The following is a 27,091-nucleotide window of genomic DNA, read 5'->3' as shown; positions in this document are numbered from 1 at the left end:
AAAAACAGACTGAACTGCAGCATGGATTCTCAGTTTAACATCCGTGCACAACTCTGCCATTTACAAGGGGACACTTTTTCCAGCAGTGAATTCCAGCTTACAAGCTCCAAGGCTATAGTCAGAACCATGGATTACCAGTCAAGTTGCAGGTTTAGAAAACTAGATCTCTCATTGTACCTGCTGAAAAGGAATTGCATATTTCCCCAAAACAGCATGTCCACTGCTGAGGCCATCTGCTGAGGATAAACTAGCTATAGATTTGAAAGCCAAAGAGAAAAATGCAATAATTGTCATTAGGTGCATTCTTAAATCAGTTCTCAAGAAGAATCTGAAGTAATTTGTGAGTTCCAATGTATCTGGTAACACACTTTGCCTTTTTAATCATTAGCATTTGTATTAACAACCTTCAGGGTTGGCAAAGTCCACCTCAGGAGAAGAGAGAAGTGACAGCTGTCGATTTAGCTTGCTAATTCTGCCATAACTTCCCTTTTAGATTGGAGTATATCAGTGTGTTGCCAGTTCATGTGGCAAAAGATCCTATGCAAGAGATTCTGTAGAGTAGGGAAAAAAATTGTCCTGGCTGCTGGAACTGGACACTTTTGGAAGTGTCATGTGCTCAGCTTCAGCTTCAACAACGTAATCATGTAGCCTTGCTCTACCCTTGGTCAGACCTGTTTAAGGTGTCTACATCGTACCTACTAAACACAGGTTCAACTTCAAATTAGTTTTACAGAACAGCCTCTTACAAGCTTACAGTAGCTTGAGGTTTACAGCACCACTTCCAGGACCAATGGTACATGACTAGTTAATGGTGTTAGCCAGCTTTGCTAGTAACTGCTCTGGTAAATGGTATCTATCTGCTGAGTTTCCGTCTTTTTCAGTAGCTTGGGGGCAGGAATGAAGGGGGTGGGAAGTGTTTGGGTAACTCAGCTGGAGAACCAGTTCAAAGCATTTTGCCCAAGACTTGAAAATTCTTGGCTAGTAATGAGGAACACAAAGATATAAACAAGACTGTTGTTAGCAGTGCTCATACAGTAAGTAAAACTTGTAATATACTTGTGATTGACTATTTAATCATAAAATTTACTTAATTTTCCCTAATGTGCAAGCTAGGGGTGCCACTGCTATGGAGTATTATGCTCTCTTTTAATCTTCTTTAAGGCACTGTACAATACCACTTTTTAGTGGTGTCAGTACTTACAATGTTTTCTAGGGGTTTCAAATTGAACTATAAAGATCCTCTGCAGGCTACAGCTGGGCTTAAAGTGTATCTTGGAACATTCTTATTTTCTGTGGTCAAAGATTTGATTACATGTATTTGAGCTGAATGCTTAAATAAATTTTTTTGTACCAATTGAAGGGTTTTTCTCCTGCTTCTGTTAATCACAGGATCTTTAAGTAAGGAGGAAGAACGTTCCTTCAAGTACTACAAACTCTTAGTACCTGCTCATCATAGCAGAACACCAATAGTGACGCTTCACTGAACAAATTACTAATGTTCAGCTAAAAACATTCACAGAAAAATTTAACTCTACCCTTGCAACTCTTTATGTAGGCAGAGGTTACACAGAGCTTGCTTGTGATTATTAGCAACTCACTTTCAGCTGGGTTTTTAAAAAAGGACAGACAATGCAGGTAATATTACAGAATGAAGCAATAGTAAAACACTTGAGTACAGTTGGCTTAATGTGCATCTGCCTGTAAAGGCATCCTAGAGGACTCATGTTACTAAAATGCTCACCTTATTGAGGTTATGTGAGAGAAGTCAAATAGAGTTTAGCAGTCTACAGGTCATGTCACAAGAACAGCTGTCTAGCCAGACGTAAGAACTTTATTTTCTTGGTTGCAATGTTACTGCCTCAAAGGAAACATGCAAGGAGATTGCATATTAATGTTTGAAGATCAAATACAGTGTGCCCCTTCATGTAACAGCAGAGGAAAGCTTATCTTACCTCCTAGTACAGAAAAGTGTGTCATAGTAAATAACACCAAGACTGGTAATTTGTTGATAGTTTTCCTCTGCAATACAGGAGCTTCTTCACTTCTAAACTTCTTGCAAGTAGAATCTTTAATGGTCTAACAAAGAAATGAAGAATCCTTTTCTACAGGAATCAGACTACAGAAATAGACGCTTAGTGGTTCTTCTGTTGGTTCAGAAGAATTAAATAGTTATGTTCACCTGTAAGCACAGTTTCAGTATTTTTCCCTAAGTATTAATACGTCAAGCTTTAACTTAAATACTGTGTGTTAACAAAGGCTTTGTTTGATCCAGTAACTTGTACATGGTTTTTTGTTAATTTCTTTCGCATAAATTTTCCTTCAAGGAAAAGCTAGAAACCAGCTGCCATAAATATATGCCAAAGGTCTAGTGCTAGTTATGCAAGTAAGTGATTATCTTCAGGTACTAAGCCTTAACTAGTAGTTCCCACTGTAATACTACATTTCAAAGGAAGTAAGTCACATTTATATCTGTACCAAATAGTTTCTAGCCATTCAAACTATTCATAATATAGTTCACCTCTCTTCAGTACTTTTCTGTAAAGGTCTTTATATGAGTTTTGCAGTAAAATTTGAGGTGAATCATTTCCTTATGCTAACTGAAGACTTGAAGCTTCCCATTACAAACACCAAAGACGTGTCCAGGAAATTCCTTCTAGACAGTGAGTAACCACTCATCTTTCTTTAAAACTGTAGTTGCCTGACAGCCAGGACATCATTAAGGGCTGAGCTGGAGTTGAGGGGTAATCAGAAAGCTGGAATAATCATTGAAGCCTTAAGAAACAAATACCTGTTGTCCGTTGCTGCCACCTTACCATAGCAGAGCAGTGACCAACGTACAGACATCGAAATAATAGTGGTGGGCTTAGGCATGTGACTTTGACAAGTCACTTCCTTCAGTTCCCAGGCTTCATTCTCTTCCCTCATGTCACTGTTCACTTACGTGGAAATGTGTAATTGCATCAATGTGAAAAAGAATCAGGCCTGCCCAGAAGGCTTTTAGTAAAATGAGAACTATGTAAAATACAAAGTAAGCTAATTTTCATTGTTGACAATTACAGAAATCATTTTGATGTCTGCAGGGGGGGAACCAAACACCAAAAATTCTTCCTTAAAGGCACTGCTTCTGTAGCCATAATGAGTCTTGAGAACTGCTTGTGATTGGTACATGCAACCATTTCACCCAAGGGTCACTACTCAAGCAATGATGCAACAACGGATCTGCATCGGCTTTTCCACTCCTGCTGAACTGTCACCAAGGAAATGATGCTACCTTGTGATCCACTGTGCTATTGAACCAGCCTGAGCAGGTGACACATCTCCCACTTGTTAGCTATTTTGAAGGAAATCAATTACTGATTTGATTGTATTGGAAGGTGTAGCTTACATGGTTTCTGTGCTTGAGGCCAAGAAGAAAAAACATTGCCAAAATATCCAACAACATTTTACCAGGTTCTTACCTCTTCTCTGCAAAGTCTCTTCCCTTGCACCGATAACTAAACCCAGGATGAAGATAGCAGTTGCTTATTTATCCATATACAATTCTGTGTAAATGAGATCTTTTTTTTCCTAAGAAACATCAGTTTTCTTCTAGGACACATCAGTTTTCTAAGTAAAGTAATACAATCAAGTTGCACTTGTTATTAACCTGAGAAAAGATTCTGCTGTATAATCAAACATTATTCTAATGTTATAGTTGTTGGTTGGGTTTTTTTTTTGTATATGATACTATATAAACAAATGCAAGTTTTACCTTTAGCAAACACTCTGCTATATGATTTAGTAAGCATAAGTGAACTCTCAGTAAGCTACATGGTATGAGACTGCAAGAATGCAACAACAGAAGAAAAATCCAACATAGTAGCCAACAGTTTACAAGTCTGTGGAGGTGCCCTCCAGCACCTTAATATGTATTTAGGATTAATCTTCCCCAGGAATGAGAATTCTATGTGTTTGTCTTTGTACAAACATGAAATGCAAACACACACACACATACATTTACATTTTCATAATATTCAGAAATTTAATTACTCTTGCAAAATAAACATTAGCTATTGGCTAATTCCATAAAAAGAGGTGTTTTTTGTTTGGTTTTGATACTGTTTCAAACATGTACAGTACTCTCAACTCTAAAATTGCACTGCACCAGGAGAGCTAGACCTGCTTGGTGAATTTCTGAGGATATTTCATACCCTCTCAGTTCTCACATACACAAAAAAGGCACAAACCATTCAGCAGGTTAACCTTAGAAAAGAGTTTGAAGAAAAAGATCATATGCAAAGAAAAGCCCAAGAGCACCTATTCCTAAATAAAGTAAACCCTATGCATGTTCAGGCTTAAACCTTAATGCTTCACAGTAGTATTATTAACTCACTACTGCTGGGCATAGGGAACTCTCTCTTGGCCAGTCAGGCTACTGAATATGGAATGCATTGATAGTGCATGAAAAAAGACAGCGATAGAGAAAAATGTCACTTAAATGTTACTAAAGAAAATAAATGGCTATAGTATCAAATAACGTACAGTTCGTTCCATGTCCAGAAGCCTCTCCGATCAATTCAGTTCAACTTTAGTAGCTACTGTTGTTTCTCCTTGTAGGTTCTGAGCTATACAAATGTAGTTTCCAGCATCTCTGGCTTCAAAACCCTCAACAAGAAGAATACTCTTTGAGATTCTTGTGGTATGTCCAATTCCTCTGTTTATCAATCTCCAGAAGTTTTGGATAATCACAGGCCTCTCAGACTGTTTAAAAGAAACAAATAAAAACAACCAACCACATAAGAAAATACATGATTCTGCAAAGTGCATTTAGTGACATCACCTTATCAAACCCTGAGAGATCAGATAGCAGGAAGCCTATAGTCAATAGACAGCCTTAAGTGAGGAAACTTAAGGTGGCTGGCAGTTGCAGCAACATTCCTGCACTAAATATTTACCTACCACCAAGTTACACCAAGTAAGACTAAATACAGCAGCTCTTCCACTCAAGTGCGGATACTGTGTATCTTTAGATAAGCAATGGCCTGCCAAAGTTCTGCCTGGAGTATATACATGAACTTGATTGCAGGTGTAGGCCACTTACTAAGGTTGCCTTTGGGTACTTGAACAAATAGGCAAGGTATCCTGCATGAGACATCAGGGAAGACGTGAGCTTATTTTCAGACTGAATTTCAGCATGCCTCAAAAAGGAAGACAGCAGCAGCATCAGTGGGTTCCCCAAGCTTTACCTATTTCTCTTTAGCACAGATAATAGCTTTAAATCACGTGTTGCAAACTAATTCCCCCACCTCTAGTTTCAGAAACACTGTATAACATACAAGCAAACTAACAATTCACAAATCCTAAATCAATCCTCACATTATGCTTTCAAGAATGTGCAACTTCAAAGCCAAAAATATGAATAAGGATGCTTAGAATGATGTTCTTACATTGCAATGGTATCATATATAATTGGTGCTAACCCCCCCGCTTTTCTAAAAGTGAATTCTCTGATGGACTGTTTATCAGGTCACACTCCCTGGCACCGCACAAATTTGCAAAGGCCTGCATGAAATAAACTGGCCCAAAGATAGAATAAGGCAGTCTCTTCCCTTCCAAAAGCCATTATGCTAGTCAGCAGCTTCCATCAATAACCTGGATAAAACTGGTAAGAGAGGCTTCTGCTGGGAAACCATCTCCTCTTGCTTCATAAAATAGATGGTTTAGCTGTTTACCAACATGAATCCTATGAGGCTTAAGCTAATAGTAGCAAGAGGGTAAACCAGACACTTATCTAGTGCCAGAGCTACCGTCTCACACTTGCAAAATGACCAGTCCAGGAGAAGCCGCCAGTCTTTGTGAAGCTCAGGGGATGCCTAAAGAAGTGACACACATTTACAGCTAGCAAGAACTTCTTTTGCTTACAATGGTCATCTCACCCAGAAATTCTTAACCCTTTAGAAGGACTCAAGCCACTCTGCAGAACTCTACCTAGCAGAGCACAAACCTGTTGCCAGCCTGAAAATCAAGTGCTACCACACACATAATGCAAGACTAAGTTAGTTCTTAGAAAAAGCAAAGAGAACTTCCCTGACCCTAGTGAAAGTGAAGGCAAAGGCCATGTATGGCAGAAGCTATTTGCCAGGTTGGGCTCCTGCTAGCCCAGTTTTTCCTCAAACTAATTGCCTTCTGCTTTGAAGCTAGTTTCAGAGAATCATATTAATGAAGTAGATTGGTATGCATCAGTAAGCATTCACAGCAGGGGAATGACCAAATGCAGTTGTCAGGGAGTGGCAAGGGATAAAAAAAATGTACGAGGGAGAGGTTAGCGACTACAGAGACGGGGGTCTCTCCAATGCAATGTACCTAGCAGCAAGCAGAGATTGAAGTGATGCTTCTGCTCAGGGATCAAGTGGTAGTTGACACGCCAGGTGCTGGGGAACAAAAGCTGTCACTAAGCTCCCTGCATTGAAAGCAGCTGCAGTGAAAGGAAACATCCAACAAACCTTAGAATTCTGCCAGTCTCTTTTCTCGCACAAAAGAAGGTGTATCTGACCAGAATGACTGATTGTTCTCTCTCTTCTCCCTTCACCCCTACCTTTGCAGTATGAGAACAGTTCCTTAATAAATGTTGTCTCCAACATGCATGCAGTGCTTCTACTCTGACATCTACTTAATCATTTTGCTGGGTCAGAAACCAAACACAACTTTTCCCTCCCTATCCCCACGCACAGCTGGAGCTGAGACTGTTCAGTCTAATGATCAGTCCTTCCTAGAGCAGAGTCAGGTCACAGGCCAGAGTCTCTCTCCCAGCCACCATGTGCCCTGTATTGCAGCATGCACTACACTCATGGGAGATCACCTGCATGTATGTAGCTGTTCATATTCAATCAGTGCTAGAGTGTCTATCTTAACAGCTACAGCAAACCTCTGAGCTTTAGATTTGAATTTTCTCAAGCCTAGTAAGCACTAAATTCCAACCTCCCACTTAAACAATTACCTCTGCTGTTAAATTACTTAATTCTTTGCTGCCTCAGTGTTGATACAAATACCTCCTCAGAAAGCTCTACATGGTCCCTTGACAACCCAGCACCAGGAGGGCTAGCAAGTGAAATACAATGCAAACTCTCAGGTCATAGAGGATTCCTTTCCTCTGATGAAGGGTTCCATCTTCCAGCAGTCCTTCCTTTGCTCCTGGCTTGCTCAGGATAAACAGCAGCAGAATGAGGCTGGTTAATAAGTCTCTACTGTAACTGCTCAGGGTGGGCAAAGGGAGAAGAGAGGGGATCACCAATGAAGCCAGTCAGATACACCTAAAGATGCCAATCAGATACACCTTTTGTGCAAGAAAAAGGACCAAAGTTCTAAGATTCACTGGATGTTTCCAACAGGTTCTTTCAAGATGAGGCAGGGCAGAAGCAGATTTCTGTGCTTCTGGATGTGCGTAGCAATTAAACTTAAAAGATTCTGTGCTGTGATGATTCATGTGCCTGAGCCACAAAGATGGAAGGTATATCAAATGCAGAGGCATCAGTGAGGATTTATGGCTTGGTCTAGAATAGCTTCCTGACGCTGGCTGGCTCTGACCCCGTCTGAGGATTTTCTTTGTAAGTGCTGCCAGAGGCCAAGTGTCTTTGGAATGGAAACCCGAGGGAAGAGCAAGCTCTGCTGAGCTTGATTTTTACTAACATGGGCAGAGATCTCCAGCTTTGTTCCTGTGCTACTTCAAGGCTCTCAGGGAATGACAAGGAAAATTCAAAAGGAACGTGCTGCCTCCTCCTGCTAGCATGCCCGGGCTAGGGAGAGTCAGACACCACAATCTGAAGGAATTTTTACTCCAACTCTAGACACTGACTGGCACTGAAGACATTACCTTTACAAAGCACACACCATTTCAGCCAGGGCATGCATCTCTTACCTCTTGCCCTGGGTACTGCCACCTGAAGTTCACATCTACATCCGGCTCACCAAGGACTGTGCAGATTACGTGAATGCTGTCACTGACATCTGCTCTGCTGGATGATGCTGAAATTGTGGTTGAGGGCGGGCCCTTGGGAACTAAGAGAAAGACAGTGTTTGGAAGAAGAAAATTAGTTTCTGAAGTTAAATACACTGATAAAGCTTAAGAGTCAATTTTTGCCTCTGCTTCCTTATTGCAACAAGTAAGTGATGTGCACCTGCAACTCTCCCCTCTACAGTGGGAAACTGCTGGAATTTAAACCTACAGTTTTATCACATATGCTTCTAATCAACATTTTAAAATTCTGTGATTATATATTTTACTTTTTTTTTAAGTACTGTTTTCTAAACAACGCCAGCAGAATGTCAGTGTAAGCATACAGAGAACTGCAACTTACCTTCCACATACAGTAGGTGATACTTGATGGAAATCTGAGGTGCTCCCTGTGACTCTGCTTTGCAGTAGACAATACCCTTATGATCAGAAGTAGGGTGCTGGTAGACAAAACCCTTCTTCACATCATAAACAATATCAGTTCCATCTGTTTCAATTTCTTCTGCTGGAAATTCCCTGTGCAGAGTTACTTTTGCTGAAGGAGTAGTAACACGACATGGGATGACTGCAGGTTTATCTGGGTTCAGGTATACAATCTCAAAATAACTGGGAGTAGGTACAAAAAGTTCCTCTTTATCTGTGCAGAAGAGTTGATACAGTTGGAATATTTACGTCTTGGCTTAACAGAAACAAAAGCACATATGACAAGAGAAAATAGCTATAAGCAGTATTAAAAATTACCCAAAGCTTTTTGCTTTAAATGTGCATCCACAGAAGAAAAAAAAATAGCAACTTTTCTAACCTGCGAGTATATATTTACATAGCTTGCATTAAACACATTAAATCAAAAAGAAAAGTATTCCTCACTGTAATCAAATTTTATTAATCTTGTGAAAATCTTCGGAATTCCTTTTTGACAAGTTTCCAAATACTCATCTGGATCCAATTCTGTTCACTCAACCACTTTTAAAGGATAGCACACATAAAACCCCCACCACCACTGGTAAGATAAGTATTAGAAACAGATATTATTTGGAGCTACAGCCTTTTCATACACATAATTTTAGGCAACTGTTTGATTTGCTTCTCTAAGTAGGTAAAATACTTAGCACTTTAAGAATGAAAGTTAAAGAGTAGTTCCATATTTGGCATGCTTCTTAGAAATACGAAACTGAAATTCCTCTTTCCAGCACAAGTGTTTATATAATAACTTCAGTGGAAAGTTCGCTCCAGCCTTTCTAAAGGAATGTATCATCAGAACATTAAGCACTTCTGATCAATGGCTTCTGCACAGTCTCATGGTCTAATTTAACTCCAAAACATATCACAAGCAACCCTAGTTTAGGATTTTGTACTAAAATATTTGCTAGCCAAAAATGGTTTCACTCTGATCAGGCACCAGACGTTGTTTTACCATTGAGAATGCTCTCCATGAGAAGAATAAGTGAACCACTTGATTACAGCTCTGATGTACCACGTAGCAGTAAACTCTGCACAGTTACATACTATGACCCTATCTGTGCAGTGTCAGGGCTAGTCAATCTCAAGCTCTGCTGGGCAACACATGTACTTAAGAGTGTTTTGCCTCTCAACATGCTACACAGACTCTTGTGAGAAACAATGGCCTTACAAGGATCAATAAGGTCAAGACTTAAGTCACTACAGGTAACTGGAAGGGGTGGGGAGAGGAGGAAGAAGAGTCCATGGGGTCATCTGAACGCTGTGACAAGATTAATCATCTGCACGGATTTATTTTCTTTATCCAGACACATTTTCAAAAATAAAGCATTTTTTAATTCATTTTTTAGAGGATGCTCAGAACATGTTAGTATTTTCAGAAGTATTTGCTTTCCATTGCATTATACATTATTTTGGGTACACATTTAGCATAATCCATAGGGAAAATGGACTCATTAATCACACTAAGCAAGTAATCTTCTGCTCACCAGCACCGTCTTAACAGCCACTAAAACTGTGGAAGAAAAATCTTGACAGTGAAATCACTGATGTAACTTTATTCCTGTCTTATTAGCAAATATATTTCCATTAATAAACCCCCAGTGAGTTAATTACCTGTGAAAAAGATGTACGTTGAGCCTGTTTTAGTCTCATCCTTCCTGCATTTGTTACCATTGCACAGCTGAAGCCAGCAGCTGTATTCACCTGTATCTGCTGCAGTGGAGTTTGCGAGGATCAGCTGACCATACCTGTCAAGCTGCTTTATACTGAAGAAAAACAAAAGGCACAGTAAAGCACAGATATATGTCTGTGTACATTTCTACTTTATTTTTTTATTCCTACTCTGCAATTGACCCACCTTTTGCTTCCAGAGCTATGCTGAAACTTCCCCTTTTGCTTCAGCAAATACCTGCTTACATGAGTAGTTCTCTTGATTTCAACTACACACAAGCACTTGCTAGCACTTGTCTTAGCTCATTCTTGAATTTCTTGCAGTCCCTGTTTTGAAACTGGGCTGCAACTGCTGTGACAACTTGTTCATCTATGTTTTAGCTCCATTTGTCCATATATAAGCCTGTATTTTCATGCTGCAAGTTAACCTGCCAGCATTCCAGTCCTTTTTTGATACCATTAACTGTACCACTGCTTCAATAGTATGTAACAAAGATAATTCAGGACCATTAAATAGCAGGTACTTTAATTAAAGAGTCTGTTTGATGATTTATGCCTGCTTTCACTGCGGACGCCTTCCCATCTTTAATATACTTTTCCAAGTTTCCACTTGCAAACACCATCATTAAAGAGCTTTTAGCCCAGCTTGGATTTGTTCTGCAAGTCATTCATTTCACATCGCCTACTCCTCTGCCCTAAGCCACCTCACTGGCATCATCTCACTCAAGTTTCCTCATCACCCCTCAGCTACTACAGAGCATGACCCCGAGAACTGCTGGAGGCGTATTGGCAGTGTCATCATGTAACTACACAAAATACAGCCTGCGTGACTATTTCAGACTTGATTTGCTTTTTTCTCCTCCTGAACTTCCCAGATACATCTCTCAGTGGACTGACATTCACAAACGTGCAACTATTTCTAAATATGTAGATATATATAATGTAGGTACTGGCAATGTTTCTAAGGGTCAAAGGTCCTATAGATGAAATTCTTCAGCTACAGTCTCATTTGTTCTTTTCTATTTTGAGGTTTGCTTTCCCTGACTCTTTCTTGCAGACAGATGGTGTTACAGTTGGCAGTCTGATGTGCTGCCTTTGATGGACTGCAAAAGCAACAGAGCAACAGTACCACTTCTTGGGGAACCCTGTGAGGACAGCCACTGTCAGTACTGATGCACTTCACTGCTGCTCTGACCCTTAAAAAGAGTTATTTTCAACCAACTGGCTTTACATGGTAGCACATCAAGAGCATGAAGGTTTCTCTACTTTCTTTTGCAAGACACCGAGTTACAAGGTCATTTCTGTTCTAACCAAGTCAGGAGATATCTTTCCAGTTTTAAGCATCCAATAGTGAACTTCTTTTTGGTGTTTCAAACAGGCTCTGCATGAAGTCTGAAGAGCTTCCATACTCTCATTCAGCTATGGATTCTCTGAATATCTGTTATTCTCTGAATATTTGTTGTTCTCCCATTTCTTCTTATTGTGGCAGTTACTCTGTAAGGCATGTGCCTGACTGAATCGTTTGGTTTGAGGATTAGCATGCTTTGAAGAAATTCTTATCCTCTACACCACCTTGTCACCACATAAGAGTGGTGCCATAGACATGCCTGAATACTGTATGCTCTAAATGCTATGTTATGTTTACATCTGCATTTCAGGCAGAATAACTGCTTAAACAGAGAGGCCACTACTTCTAGCTACATGAGCTTCCCAGACTTCTGACTCCCTGGGTGTTCTGCTAGCAGTTTGCACTACTACCAGCGATCATAAACAATGGTTTGTGCAACCCAACATTTGGCCTCCAGCCAAGGCCAGTAGCTTAGAAATTAAACGCATACCAAATACACAATACAAACACGGCTAATTGAGAATTCTCTCTTCCATTAAAGCCCTCAGACAGCATTAGTACACTCAGCCACCATGGGGCAGTTTTGAGGCCTGCCTCAGGAAACAAGCTAAATTATGTTTCTTACCTGCTAATGTGTGTGTCCTACATGACATGGTTCAATTCCACTTTTCAGAAGCATGAGGTGTCCCTGCCCATGGCAGGGGTTTTGGAATTAGATGATCTTAACATCCTTTCCAATCCTAACTATTCTATGATTCTATGTAATCATGGAGAAGCAGCATTTTTATTTTTAATATATACACTACCTTGCATTATAAATGATCTTCAGGTTTTGGATAGGCTTTGAGAGATTCCTATTCATGCAACAGATCATGTTGTGTATCACAACCAACAGGAAGAGAAATCCAAAACATGTCCTACTGTGTATTATTATTTAGTTTCACAGTTCACATTTCATAGGCTACATGACTATATTAGCATAAAATATTTTGCAGGTATTCAGTAGTAAATGTTAACACTACAGAGATATCATTATGCCAGAACATTTTTCCCTCCAACCATTAATGCAGACACTGAACTATAGCTTGAAATCTCAACAGAAAAAAATAAGGTCAGAGTTAATTAATTACTGTACAGTGTGTTCTACTTAACTGAGAACTTTGCTATCCAGTAATCAATGGAAATAGTCTAGCGAGGTAGTCATCCACAAGCATGCACTAACAAAACCTGGGAACAGAGAGCTGAAGTGATGAAACTTGTGACATGACCACATTAAGCAGACAAAACAGGCCATAAGGAGCAAATTCTAAACAGTAAATCCTGCAGCTGACCAATATTTCCAGGATAATTTTCATTTCAGTACTGTTTTAGGTGCTGGGAAATCTGACTCAAAAGCCAAAAATCTGCTGTGCTCTACATATCACTAAGTAGAAACGTCGTATATACAAACATTTCAAGACTATTTAAATGAACTAGAAAACTACCCCAAAATCCTATTCCATATATTCACCTTATTAAGCTTTAGGTATCTGAAGTTTGAAAGATCTTTGCCAGAAAAATTATGCGAAGTTTAGAAGCTTAAAAATAAAATAAAAAAAAAGACAGAAATCAGTGTACACAGCATTACTTGCATACTTGCAGAGCACCTAGCAAACTCCTCTCAAGCAGCTACATTCATACCAACAAAACAGAGCTTATCTCCAACACAGCTCACTAGTAGAGGACATAGCGTCTTGCTGCTTCACGCAAGAAAAACCAATCCTAGCTTTCAGACTTCAGAACACATGGAACAAAATGGAATTCACTTACACATGAACATAACTGATGTCCCACAAAGCCAGGAGGAGCCCGCATTCACTGAAAGCAGTCTAATTTTGCCCTCCACAACATACAGGTTCCTCAATACTTGCGAGAATGCTCCTGTCCATACATCCCCTGCACACACATACGATGCATATCCAGCTCTTGCCCCAGCTTCTTCCACTGAAGCAGTTCCATTTCACATGAGTTTACTTATCAGGTAAAGTCCCGTGATAAAAACAGCTGGTCTTCATCAGGAAACTCAAACTCCAGGTCAGGCAGAGCAGAGACTGTATGAAGTTAAGACTGCCATCATCTAGAGCAGCTTTTTGCTATAACACATGAGAAAAGGAAAATGTGCTTGTTCTTATTTTTCTTTCATCCCTGTCAGTTTCTGATCCTTCTCATACATTGCAGATCCAGTTTCTAGGCCAGCCTACTGTCATTAATTTGTTATGCACAGTCTTATAAAACAGCATTCCAGCCCTTCTGTTATGGAGGTGCATGACCTACCTTTGATCATTAACAGGCCCCAGATTTTCGGCCAGTTCAGCCAGTACACAAAATTTTCAGACTAGAAGTTCTCTGCAGGGTGCATTTACACTGCAAAAGGCAAGACAGCATTACAGATAATAAGCTAGACCTGGAGAAAGCTGCTGTGCGTCCTTAACTCAAGAGCCAACTTTGCATGATTCTAGCTTCCTCCCCAGAGTTGCACTGCATGCTGCAGTCACTAAAGCAAAGTAAATAATTTCAGTGTGTACTGTTATTTACTCCAATTAGGATAGTGGAGAGGATTTCTCCTCCGGCTCAAAAAGAAACAGCCAAAGTACCTCCTTCCTCCTTTCACTCAGCATCTTTCCCCTCCACTCATATGGTAATTTTAACATGTTAACAGCTACAGACCTATTAAAACCTGAGACTCTCTGGTACAGCAAGCAAAAATATCTTATTTAACAGGTTGTAAAGTACACCCAAAAAGACAAACTCAAAGAAAACACAGCCACTAATACTACAGGAATGGCTTTTCTAATAATAATCCCTTCCTTCTTTGAAAAGTCATATGGTCCTCCAGGCTGCTGTATTCTCCTTACCATATGGATGAGTTAAAAATATGATAAGCATGGCACAGAAACAAAACATCTGGCTTTTATCCCTACTTTCTGCAATTATCCATAGGAAATACATTATATAGATGCTAAATTTAACTATTTACAAAACAAAACACCCTCTTCTCCCACAGCTACAGACAGGAAAACAGAACACAGTGAGCCTCTTCAGTGTCAGCTCCTGGCCTGGAAGAAGAGTTAACAAACTCTGCAACCAAGCTACAAATGCCCTCACTGCCCTGAACCTTAAAGGTCTTTTCTGCCTCCTTTAATTGCAATTCTGTTAGATGTCAGGGTCCTTAAATCCTGCTCTCTAGTAGCAGCTAGAGGACGTTAGCACTTCCAGGAGATACAAAACACCTTGCTTATTGTTAAAATTCCCACCAGACAAGTTGAATTTGTGCATCCCTCCCATTACTTAAAGGAAAACCATGAACTGGATACCTGAGCATCTGTTACTGTACACTTACAAATGAACAAAAGAATCATAGTCCTTAGTTCACAGCAATTGCATGGGCCTCATCACTACTGTCCCTCCTCCACACTTACCCTCTGAGCCCAGCAACAGGCTCTTCGACTTTCTATTACTGCCTCAGAGCTCAATCACTTCTCCCCTGGTGCAGCCACCAACTCTTGTTTGCACCAATGCCCCAACTCCAGCAAGACCAGCATGAAAACACAAAGTAAAAAGAGCTCAGCCCAGTTAATTAGCTTGGGTTTTACCCCACACCTAACTGGCAACAAAGGGATTACATCAGACTTGGTCTTTATGCACTCAAAAAATGTTAAAAGATACAGGACATAAATCTACCTAGACAATTAAACCACTTTTTCCTGTAGGTCATTTGATAGTATTTTTTTCTGATTCCCCCCCTTTGCCCTATATTCAGTTTTTGTTTTTAAATAATGAATGTAATTTCAAGTTTTGCCTGTTGCAGTTGGTTATTTGTGCATGGTCTTGTATGCTGTGAGGAACATTAGGCTCCTCTGAGTTAACCTTTGCTGCTGCCAATACACTTACCAACCGAGCTAACTAAATAACACGCCCTCTTTATGCCATTTCTACTTACATTCAAATCAAAGCTTTCTAAACCCACAGAATACAGATTTCACATTCTGTAGAGCAGACTTTGCTCCACGTGCATCTATTAACACTAGAAAAGATCTTGAGATGATTACCAAAGTCACGCTAAAAATGTGATGAAAAATGTAACTGCACGTGATCCTTCAGTCAATTGTCACCATAAATTATCACTATTCTGTGACTTTGAAGTGTACTACTCATCTATGCTTTCAATTTCTCAAGTTGATTACAGGACCTTCTGCTTATAGCTACACTTAGATGTAGATATACACTAGAGTACAGTCTTTAGATGTAGACTTACAGTCTACACTTACTGCCTCAACAACTTATTTCAAAATATTTTTTCTAAAAAAAGATCATCATATTTCAATACAGACCCTTAGATATAAGCCTAGCATACTTCTAAAAGAGAATACTCTGACAAGTTATATCCACCCAGACAAATTTTTTATAGCTTTTTTGTCTGACATTATTAATTTCTGTAATATGGTTAAAAAATTACAAATACTGTGAACATGACTGAGAACAGAAAAGGTAAATTGCTGAAGCAACAGAACCCCAAACTACTTCAACTACAAAATGCCAAACTACATGCTTAGGAAATCCATACCTTCCCCCAACCCAAAACTACCGTAAATACTGGTATTCTGTCCCATGTGCATCACTAGAATAGTACTTCATTTTGCAAGAGAGGAACAGACAGTCAAATAATGAAGTAGCATTCACAGTCCTCTTCAAAAATGTGAATACTTGCCTTACTTTTGTTAAGTGCCAGATGCTAATACTCAGACAGCATGACCCGCTATATATACAGGACCAAATCATTCCACCAACCTATTTGCAAATGCACAAAACATAAGACACGCTTGAAAACAAGAACCAGCACACATATGGCTCCTGTTGATGTTATTTTGCAGGCTCAGCTTTGGCTTGCTGAAGGCCAGGTCTGTCCTGCAGCTGATAAACGCCACCTACTGGAATACATCCAGATAAAACAATGCAGAAGAAAAAGCAATAGTTGTTTAAAACGGGACACAAGATCATCTGAGAGCTGCTGCTGCGATAAGCCCTCAGCAGAAACAGGCTTGCTGCTGTAACTTACTACGACAGAAGCACTGCACTAGCTACAGAGGTTTATTCAGCCAGGGTAGCTCTTGAACTCCTCAGCCATCCCGGGACAAGCACATAAATACTCGAGAAGAACTGGCTTATGAATGTCAGGATATACGAGAAAACAGTGTATAACTGCCAATCTTCAACACTCTTTGAAAGAGAAGTGCTAAGTGGAGGAATATATCTGAAAAATTAATTAACTGGGTGTGACTGTAGCATCATACTGTAAATAAGGGAAATGGATTACAGAGATTCAGATAACCTCAGCCAGTTGTTTACAAACAGCATACACACTTAATTTAGGAACAAAAGGACAACAGGAGTCGATTTCCTCATACCTCTGTGCTTTTCTCACCTAATAATGAAAGAAAAGTTCCTTACAGTTCATTCTTAGGGCATCATTCACAGTGCTCCACAGTCTCCTCACTACTTGTCTTTCATCTTTAAGGAAGTGATCCTGCCCCTCTGCTCTTGCTCTGTTAGAGCCCACTTGGAGCACTGCGCCCAGTTCTGGTGTCCTCAACACAAGGACGTGGAGCTGTTGGAGCTAGTCCAGAGGAAGGCCACAAAGATGATAAGGGGTCTCTAACAACTCTTTATGCAATTTCCTTTAAGATGTCACTACATGGAAGAAAAACCATTCCCAACCCCAAGGTGACTATCTTCAGCATTATACTCTGCCACACCACAGACTTCACAATCCCTTTTTTTTTTTTTGTCATACAAAGATAACTGACTGAAAAAGTAAAGACTGCTCTTACTTGCTCCATAGCATGGTGGTTGGTGTATGTTTTTGCTAATTGAGAGATTCAGATGCTACAAGAGTATCTCGTTTGAGCCTCTTCAGGAAATTAATCTTAGTGTCTCAGGTGGTAGCCACACTGGCAACCAGTACAGGCCACCAGTAGCAGGCCTCTGTAGAGCTACAGAGTTGGTAGTGATACCTGACATCACACCCACTGAGAGTTTTACTTTGGACTAGCTCTAATATGGCTCCCTGTCCATGGCTGGAGCACACTGGTGTCCTGCTGGACTGCATCTTCTATTTCAGATCTATTTGAGGGAAACCTAGTTCACACATACAAGACTATTCCACAGTGCAGACCACACAGCAGTAACTCGCGATGTCTGAAAGATGCTCATCCTTTTCTGCTGGCATTAGAAATCACGAGATGAAATACTTTGATTGTAAAAATGTAAACAAGCAAACAAAACGAAAACCCCAATAGTCTTGAATGTGGTGGCAAAACACAAAACAAAAACCCCTCAAAACCATGAAAAACAGCTTACCTGAGTCTGGAGTCTTTAAAGGTGTCTAAGTATGAAGGATAGTTCCAAGTAACATTACTCCCCTTGCATCGCAGTTCTATGCTTTGTCCTGCAGCCAGGCTTAAAGTGGGAGCTAGTTTTTGGTAGTGACCTTTATCCATCACCTGTGTCAGTATGGACTGGAACTTCAAAGAGGAGTCAACAGATTCTCTCTCCTTCATTTTAGAAGCCTTGGGTTTTACTCTTTTGTTAATAGGCTTAATTTTGTTTTCCCCAGGTTCTTTGGGATGCTTACTCTTCGCAGGCTGTCCCATAACTAGTAAAGAAAAGGTAGCAATGTTATTGATTCAGAAAAGGTTACACAGTCATTTTGCAAAAAGAAATCTTCCTCACCACAGAGAATAAAATAACTAAAGTTTTGTTCTTCCTATAAAGGATTCATAAAACAAGTAAGAGCTAATTTCCATAAGTTTCTGAAGTCTCTGGCATGACCCATTTTCCTGAGGGAAAAAAAAAAAAACACAACAAAAAACCAGCTTTCAACATGTGGAAAAATCTATACTTAATAGTTGACATGAACAGACAAATATGTGAGGTATGAAAACTTTAGAAATGGGAAAGGAAAGAAATACAGCATTTCTATCTCCAGTTACTTTTGTCTTTTCTACCTCATGTCATTGCCATTTAGTGCACAACACTACTCAAGTTCTCCACCTTCATAAGGATGCCACACACACATCAATTCTGCATGGCCTTTTCACACACCATGCTACCAAGACAGACACATGAAGAGAAACTTTCAAGTGTGAAGCTTTATGATGATTTATAATATACTGACAGCAATGTAGCTTTCTTCTTTTCAGTTAAGTACTGTGAAAACACAAATTGCACTTAAGTTACTTGGAGGTAGTATTTAATTCATCACCTCTCTGCTGCAGCAGCCATTTATTTTCACAGTCCAGATGAAAACAGGACCTTATTTAGAGGCAAACAGTGGATCTACCTGCTAGATACAACAGGGACGTCCTGCTGCCTTTAAAAACAAAGCAAGGGAAAAGTGAGGTGTCACTAATTCAAGAAAGGTAAAAGAAAACTCCTACTTTGACAGATGGCAGGAAGCACAGATCTGCAAGATGAGTGTAAAACTTCTGCCCCAGACACCAAAAACTCCAATAACTGCCTGACAGCTAATTCACACATTGAACACTGCCTTTCCACATGAAAATGCTCGGGTAATTTATTGTACAAATCAATCCAAAAGCTCCCTCTGCAATTAAAAATAGCCCTGCTGTATATTGAGTTAACAGAATTAAAACCGGTACTGGCTGCAGCATGAACAGCAGCACTTTCAGACTCCTGCCACTGATGGCTCCCATGACACTTCCCATACCCTGCCTGGATATCTTGCACTGCTTCAGCCTTCCACTTCTGTAAGTCCAGGCTAAGGTACACCACATCCCTTAAATGGCACAGAGCCTTATGAGCACAAATTTTAAAAACAGGAAATTCAATCTGAGCATAAGAAAACATTTCACATTTTACTGTGAGGGTGATCAAGGTTGCCAGAGAGGTAGTGGAGTACCCATCAATGGAGATGCTCAAAACCCAGCTGGACAGCACCCTAGGCACCCTGCTCGAGCAGTGGGTTGAACTGGGTGATTCCAAGAGGTCTCTTCCAATCTCAGCCATTCTGTGACTCCATGACGGCTGCCTGTGTAGAAGCAGTTGCCTTCAGGTCTCACACCAACTGGAAAATAAACTGGAAGACAGCAACGCTGTAATCACCTTGGTTTGCCCAATGCATTCTGAACTTTTTTGGACTTGGGGGAATGATGGAAAGGAAAATTTCAGAGAATGGCTGCTGCCTCCCACAGCAGAGCATGAAGTAGGGTTTTTCTAGTCACTCGGAGCACATTACCCTAGCAAGTGACACAGTGTGTGTATTACAGGGGCAAACGGTGCAGGAGCATTTATACCTGCATTACATTAGAAAGGCAACAGTGGGTCAGGCCAAATGTTTGCCTAGCCAACATCTTTGCACTGACACCACCCAGCATTAGATGTCAACCAGGGAACAGGGCACCCATCTCTGCTCCTTTCAGACTAGTCTCCTCTTTCCCAAGAACCTTTAGCTCAAGGAATCTGAATCGCAGTTGCTGTTTTGTTGTCCTTGGTGGATTTTTCGTTCATTGATTAGACTGGTCAGTTTTCAAAGCTACATAAATTATACATAAATATTAGATGCCTCCTAGGTTTTGTATTAACTGAATAAATATCCATGGTTTCTTCAACAGCTTTCTCTGCAGCACTTGTACTTTAGCAAAATTTAAGTGTCTTTCAAACATATCCTTCCTGGATTGACAAGTCCTACTCTATTTATTTTTTCCCTGTAAAGAATACATGTTACAACAGTTCAATTACAACAAGCTTGGGTAATGAAGACAAAAGCAGACTGCACACCAGGCTCAAGATACAGTCACATCACTGTTGTACATATTAGCAGTGTCTTCTTTCATGTCTAAAGAGCTCATTACTTTTCAAGAAAGTAGTACTAGGAGCTGACTTTCTCTAGAATAATCCAGCATAACTCCAAGATCACTTTCCTAAGTATGAATCATTGGTTAGAATTCCTAAGTAGAAACACATCAATGTGTGTATGAAGTTCGAGTCATCTGTGTTACTCTGCATCTACCAACACAATTTTCACCACCCAGTCTTTCAAAATGGAGTAATCCTTCCGCAACTCTTTGCTGAAAGTTTCCTTTTAGCAGATTTATCAATATGCTGAAAAGCATGTGCCTTACAAGATCCCTGTGAAATTCAGCTGGATAAAAACAATTCTATGCTCACATTGCAAAACCTGAAGATTAACTCCTACTCTTTGTTTTCTATTAGTTATTACGCTGCTAGAGGTCTTGCAGCACCTTAGTTCCCATGAAGCCTTTAACAACAGGCTTATGAAAAGCCTTCAGGAATCCAAATATTTCAACCAGCTCATCCATGGCCACACTGTATAACTATAAAACAAAACAAAACACATTTCTGAAGGGGGAGAGGTGGGCAACCATATAAAGCCATACTGACTTCTGTATTTCATTTATTTATTCATGAGTTCAATTTACAGAGATCTGACTTTGTGCCCATACCTCCCTCAAAAATCTTACAATACTGGCATATTTTTTCCCTGGAAAGGAACAGTTACGTGATGGGCAATGCATCCAAGTTAAGACTTCTGCGATATCAGATTCAAATTTAAGTCTCAGGTGTGTATCATCAACTCACTGCACTTAAACGCTGTTCATGTTGTTGATTTTCTCTAAAGCCAGTTAGTTTGGCATATTAATGAGAAATGTCCTCTAATGATTCTCCCTATAGGCAAACATTCTGCCTTGGAGCCTGCTATTACAGTGCTCAGTAGAATACTGCACTCAAGGTTTCCAATATGCTTATCCATGTCACCATTTTCCATTAAAACCTCGCTAAGCATCTCCATAGGTGCACACAATTGAGTTTTTAAGTTTCACTTTCTGTAGGTGTTCTTTCTTATCCCTGTTCCTACCAGCCTTACAAATTCTGGGGCCATCTCCCCCTGCTCCACCCCAGCACATCACAGGAAGAAAAGGATTTATGGTTGGTTTTATCCCTTGTGCAAGCTGTTTCTCAAACTCTTTTCATCTGCCTTATTCTGTTTTTTATATTTAACCCATATGTGAGTTAATGAGCCTCCTCATCTTATGTAACTCCCCCTTCCAAAATTAAATGCATCAGTTGTTTCTTTGGCTTTTATTATTCCTGCAAGAATATTAAATCTGCTGTCTGGCTGACCTAAAGCAACATCCGAAACCAATTACCTGAGCACTGCTCTAGATCAAGTCCAGAACTGCTGCTTTCCTCAGGGGTTCTCTGAAATCATCATTTGTGGCATCTAAACAATTGCACTTGGCATCAAACCCGACATGTGTCATCCAACCTATGTGAGGGTAATTCTTCCTTTTTCTTTCCTATTCAGTCCTTCCTGCCCCTCTGATTTTCCTTAACAGAGCGGTCATTCCCTCCATCACACTGGGCGGTCAGTTAACACATTAGTTGTTCTCCACTGAGCTGGTATTTCAGTCCAGATGACTTTTGCTGACCAAACCCACCAGGAATCAGATTTAACACTAAAGCTTTCTTCAACACATACTGCCACTTCTCCTTTGGGTTGAGCTATTCCATCCTTCCTGTGTAATTTGTGCCCTAGTATTAGAAGGTCCCACTGACAGACCTGATAAACAGCTAAGCATCCCCATTTCAAACTCGCTGTTCCTATTCCTTGTTGCACTTTCCAAATCTGTCTGTTAGAAGCGCATAAGCCTTGGTCCAGCCACCCTTTTATTTTTACCCCAAACTCTACTGAAATTGGACTATTTGTTTAAACTACTCTTGATCACCTCTACTACATTCCACCAGCCTCAAACCTGACACTTGTTTGAAGGCACATGGATCATAAAACCTCACCCCAAGCAAATGCATCATCCCAAACTGTGTGCTCTTCCACACCTGACACTCTGCCTTTAAGAAACTGCTAAGGGCTCCCCTATGAAAGCTTTTCAATTTTAACTGCCAGAAGCCTGGTTTTGATTTTCTCTAAACGAAGGTTCTCCTTTCTGCACAAGCTCCCTCTGTTCCACACTCCTGTAGCTCCCAGCAAGTCTGAACACTTTCCTTCTACACCAACTCCCAGCCACACAGTGAGACTCTTGTCTGTCTGACCTTGGACTTCCCTGCAGGTGACAGCAGGGGCATTTCAGAAAACACCATCAGAGAAGCTTTTACGTTCCTACAGAGAAAACCTGCTTCTGCCTCTTTGCTGTACCTGCCCAAGTGTGGGGAATATTGAACAGGAAGCTGCGCCAGCAGACCTGGACGAGAGCACGAACATCCTGACCCTCATCAGCTGCAAACCACGGGAGTCAAGAGGAATCAAAGTTAGAGCATCGAGATAACTTCCAAGAAGTGTAGATATTGAAACAAAGAAAGTTACTGAAAGACAAAGATGAGACGTTGTACCCGGGACTTTTCAAGGAGCTACTGGAAAGTCTCCAGTGTGGGCTGAGGGGAGAAAAAAATACGTGTTCAAGGAAAATGGAAAGTAATAATGTAGCAGAAAGTGGTAACAGAAAAACCTGCTTATACATCTAAGAACAAATAAGTTGTTCAAGCAAAGGCACGTGGACAATAATGTGATTAATTGAAAAGGCGCGTGATCAGTAATGTCATTGGCTGGGAAAAGCATATGATGTTGCAAAAAGTACCAAAAAGAAACTAACCCGTACTAACAATTACTAACCGCTAGGCAGGGGTCTATAAAAAGCCTGTAAGTTCACATAATAAACTATTTCGGTTGCACCACAACTGGAGTCCGTGCCTCAGTTGCCACATCCGAGAGGTGAATTGCCAAGCAAGTAGTGACTGTGCTCCTCCCCCAACACTCCCCATCAGCCTGTCCAGGTATCTACTGAAACTGTCACTTCTGTGCCTCACAATTCTGCCTTCTCTCATCACTCAATTAAGTATCTCTATGCCCAGCAAATAAAATAACTGGAACATAGTCTATCACCTAAAATAAAGAGGACACACAATCAAATCCCTCTAGAAACATAGAATTCCATTTCTTTACCCAAACTGTAAGACTTGCCCAGGGAAGGGAACAAACTCAACAAGCTCGTTTATGCAAGTACATGTTGGGCTACTGGTATTGTCTCACTAGATTTATGTGCAGAGCCCTCAGTGTTTTCATCTAGCAATGGCACTTATTAATAAAATTAATAAAAATAAAAAATTAAGACTTAGTAGAAAAATATTGAGAAAACTTCTTTCAACCTCTGATCAGCTCCCAATGTCAGTTCTAAGATGCACCATACTGATTTCCTCCACAGCAGTACATTCATGGCCCCTACTAACAGTCTCCAAAGCAGGAGACTATGCATCAATACACCAAAGAAATAACACAGTGCAGCACTTCTGCTCCTCGTTCACAGTATTCCTCTCATCCTATCCTTTACTGTTTGCTGCCCCTTGTTCTCACAGAAATTACACACACAACAATCCCCAAATAAGTGTTTGTCACAGAGTCCTAGAAAGCATCCAGTTTAGATTTCAGACAGACATCACCTATGCCCACATGCATGTTCCATCAGCCTCATAGCTGCACATGTTATAACTCAAGAAGGTCCCTGATCTTATTCAGGTGTCCACCTAGAGAACTGCTGAAGAACAGAATGAGCAAGGTCTCCCACAGGGACAAAGGAATTGGGCTCACTGTCTGCCAGACCTACCATTCCATGCAGCCCCATGCTACATCTTGGCAGCATCGGAAACTTCTCAACTCATTAATACTGGTTAATTCTTCCTTGAAAAAAAGAATAAATCAAATGAGAAGTTAACATAAAGAATAATTCTTAACCACCAGGATTAAGATGAGAGGCAAGAGCCTTTGTAATCACAACTAACGTAACAAAGCAGGTTGGCCACATCTCTACAGTACTTCAAATGAAAAGCTAATAATCCAAACACTCATAAAGACAATAGATGGTGACACAAACTGGAGGGACATATTTCACTGTTCATTAATAACACAAGCTAAATTAGAATGGCTATTTTGAAATCACAACGTCTATATGACGACTTACACCTCTAGCTTTAAACAAGGAACTAGCATTGAACACACCAGGTTACCTTCTCCCATAGCTAAGCTCATGGATGATATAGTGGGAACCACTCAGTCAAACCTCAACATAAACTAGACAAACTAAGAACACAGGCCTGGGAAATCTTTTGCTCAAGTTTCAAGACATTTCTCATCCTGTGCTTTTATTGACTCTCAAATAGGAAACACTTTTCTTGATGTCCGGAGGACCTGGAGGTGTTGGTCAATGAGAAAATGAACATGAGCCAGCAGTGTGCGCTCACAGCCCAGAAAGCCAACCGTATCCCAGGCGGCATCAAAAGGAGCATGACCAGCAAGTCGAAGGAGGTGATCCTACCCCTCTACTCTGCTCTCGTGAGACCTCACTTGGAGTATTGTGTGCAGTTCCGGTGTCCTCAACATAAAAAGGACATGGAACTGTTGGAACAAGTGCAGAGGAAGGCCACGAGGATGATCAGGGGACTGGAGCACCTCCCATATGAAGACAGTCTGAGAAAGTTGGGGCTGTTCAGCCTGGAGAAGAGAAGGCTGCATGGAGATCCCAGAGCAGCCTTCCAGTATCTGAAGGGGGCCTATAGGGATGCTGGGGATGGACTATTCATTAGGGACCATAATGATAGAACAAGGGGTAATGGGTTAAAACTTACACAGGGGAAGTTTAGATTGGATATAAGGAAGAAGTTCTTTACTGTAAGGGTGGTGAGGCACTGGAATGGGTTGCCCAGGGAAGCTGTGAATGCTCCATCCCTGGCGGTGTTCAAGGCCAGGTTGGATGAAGCCTTGGGTGACATGATTTAGTGTAAGGTGTCCCTGCCCATGGCAGGGGGGTTGGAACTAGATGATCTTCAGGTCCTTTCCAACCCTAACGATTCTATGATTCTATGATTCTGTGAGGTAATGTACACCCACAGAGTGGGTCTTCCAGCAGAAATCACCTCCTGCACCACACTGGTCTGGAGTTCAACTCCTTTGCACTTAAGTCATAAGAAGGATGGGGATAGTAAGGACTTCTCAAAGTCCCTTCCTGCCCTGTTCAGTTGCTCAGAGCCTTGTCCAACTATCCCAAAGGCTGGAGACCCTACAGCCTCCTCCAGTAACTTCTTTCAGTGCTTGAGAGCTCTCAGGGTGAAGGTCTTACATTCTTACAAGAACTTTCTTCCCTGATAACCTCTTGGGCTGCTGGTGGTATCTACCTCTCTGCCTCCCACCGTGCACCTCGGAGCCTCCCTCCGATTTCTCTACAAACCCTTCCACAAGCTACACACGCCTGCTGTGGTACAAAACAAAGGGATTTTTATTTTTATTCCTTCTGAACACATTTTAGTAAGTTTGCATTCTACAAGATGGAAACAGCCTCTCTCTTGCCTAGTTATAGTCTTTAAAAGGAACGGTTATGACTATCCTTTTCCAGTCAGAAACTTGCCTCCTTTCCCACCAAGACTTCATCACAACCTGAAGCTAAGTCAGGAGTGGAGTCTGGTTCTCTCTACAACCCAACAACCATGCAAAAAACCACTTCATTTACTCTTTAAACCTGAGCACCCCCTCCAGCATTGACCCTCCTCCAGAGCCGCACAGAGATTTAAGCACAGGTTCAAACGTCGACCCTGAATAGAAAGGGCGGCTGTTGTGGGGACGAACACCTCCCCCACAACTCCAACACAGACTGAAACCTCGTCTTCAGTCCCGGGAGCAAAGCCTCGGCGGCTCGCTGGCCACAGACCGAGAGCCGGCCGCCTTCCCCCAGCCTCTGCCCAGCAGGACGGCAGCCCCGCCGACCCCGAGATGGCTCCGCCCCGGCCCCAGAACCTGGCATGGACCGAGCTGGGCAGGGGCGGCCGCGCTGAGGGCGAGGGAGGGGACCCAGCTGCAAGGCAAGCCCGAGGCGACTCGCGAAGCCGGGGAACCCGGCGGGACGGCGGGGGTCGCGGCTCACCGTGCGGCAGCGTTTCCTGCAGCAGCAGCAGGCTGAGGAGCACCCAGAGCCGCATTGCGGGACCGGCCGGAGCGCTGGGCTGAGCCGAGGCCGGAGCGGCTGTGGGAAGCGGCCTCGTGGCGCCCCGACGGACCGCGGCGCGGGGAGGAGCCGGCCGGCGGAGGGACTGGGAGCGGGGCTGGGCAGGGCGTGTCGCGACTGCAGTGCCCCAGGGCGCGCTCGCCGCCCAGCGCGGCTTGGCTGAGGGAGGGAAGAGCCGCGACGCCGCGGCAGACGGGTCCAGCTCCTCGCAGGCCGGGACACCTGCTGCCGCGTTTCACCGGTCACTCCGGGGCTCCTCGCGTCAGCGGCCTCCCTCTGCTGCTGCACCTCTGCTGCAGCTCCTGACCGGGCAGCTGAGAGCAATGACACAAGCCCACCCCCCGGCCGTCAGACCCAGCGCACTCACACCGGGCTGCCTCCCAAACAGTCATGACCCTAGGGCCAGCTGTAGAGGTTTAGTGCTGGAATTAGCTCATCGGTGGCAGCTGCTCTTTGCCATACTTAGCCTTGCATAGGTGGAAACTGTTTGTCTTTGGGCCTGTAGCTGGGTCTGCAGAGGGGAGTGGTAAGTTATATGGCACT

General features: G+C 41.7%; 1 protein-coding gene and 1 long non-coding RNA gene across 3 annotated transcripts; one reads left to right on the top strand and one right to left on the bottom strand.

The window, feature by feature from the left end:
- Positions 1-600: 600 nt before the first annotated feature.
- Positions 601-7,961, top strand: LOC133279523 (uncharacterized). Of its 2 annotated transcripts, XR_009746914.1 has the most exons (4): positions 601-3,308; positions 4,597-4,678; positions 5,479-5,644; positions 7,824-7,955. It is a non-coding gene; the product is annotated as an uncharacterized LOC133279523 (long non-coding RNA). The 2 variants fall into 2 exon arrangements; XR_009746916.1 differs by lacking the exon at positions 5,479-5,644 and having other exon boundaries at positions 7,824-7,961.
- On the bottom strand, positions 3,996-26,629 carry PDGFRL (platelet derived growth factor receptor like). Its single transcript, XM_061473312.1, has 6 exons — positions 26,468-26,629; positions 17,865-18,159; positions 10,064-10,215; positions 8,334-8,627; positions 7,895-8,034; positions 3,996-4,740 (listed from the first exon to the last, which is right to left on the bottom strand). The coding sequence occupies exons 1-6, from the start codon at positions 26,520-26,522 to the stop codon at positions 4,552-4,554; spliced, it is 1,125 nt and encodes a 374-aa protein (XP_061329296.1). The 5' UTR covers positions 26,523-26,629; the 3' UTR covers positions 3,996-4,551.
- Between the last annotated feature and the right edge of the window lie 462 nt (positions 26,630-27,091).

The sequence above is a fragment of the Pezoporus flaviventris genome, unplaced genomic scaffold (genome assembly GCF_033815535.1).
Source record: "Pezoporus flaviventris isolate CSIRO_AGI_PZ_B2104156 unplaced genomic scaffold, CSIRO_AGI_Pfla_v1 ptg000002l, whole genome shotgun sequence".
In the NCBI taxonomy this organism is placed as follows: Eukaryota; Metazoa; Chordata; class Aves; order Psittaciformes; family Psittacidae; genus Pezoporus; species Pezoporus flaviventris.
This window is presented reverse-complemented; position numbering and strand designations above follow the sequence as displayed.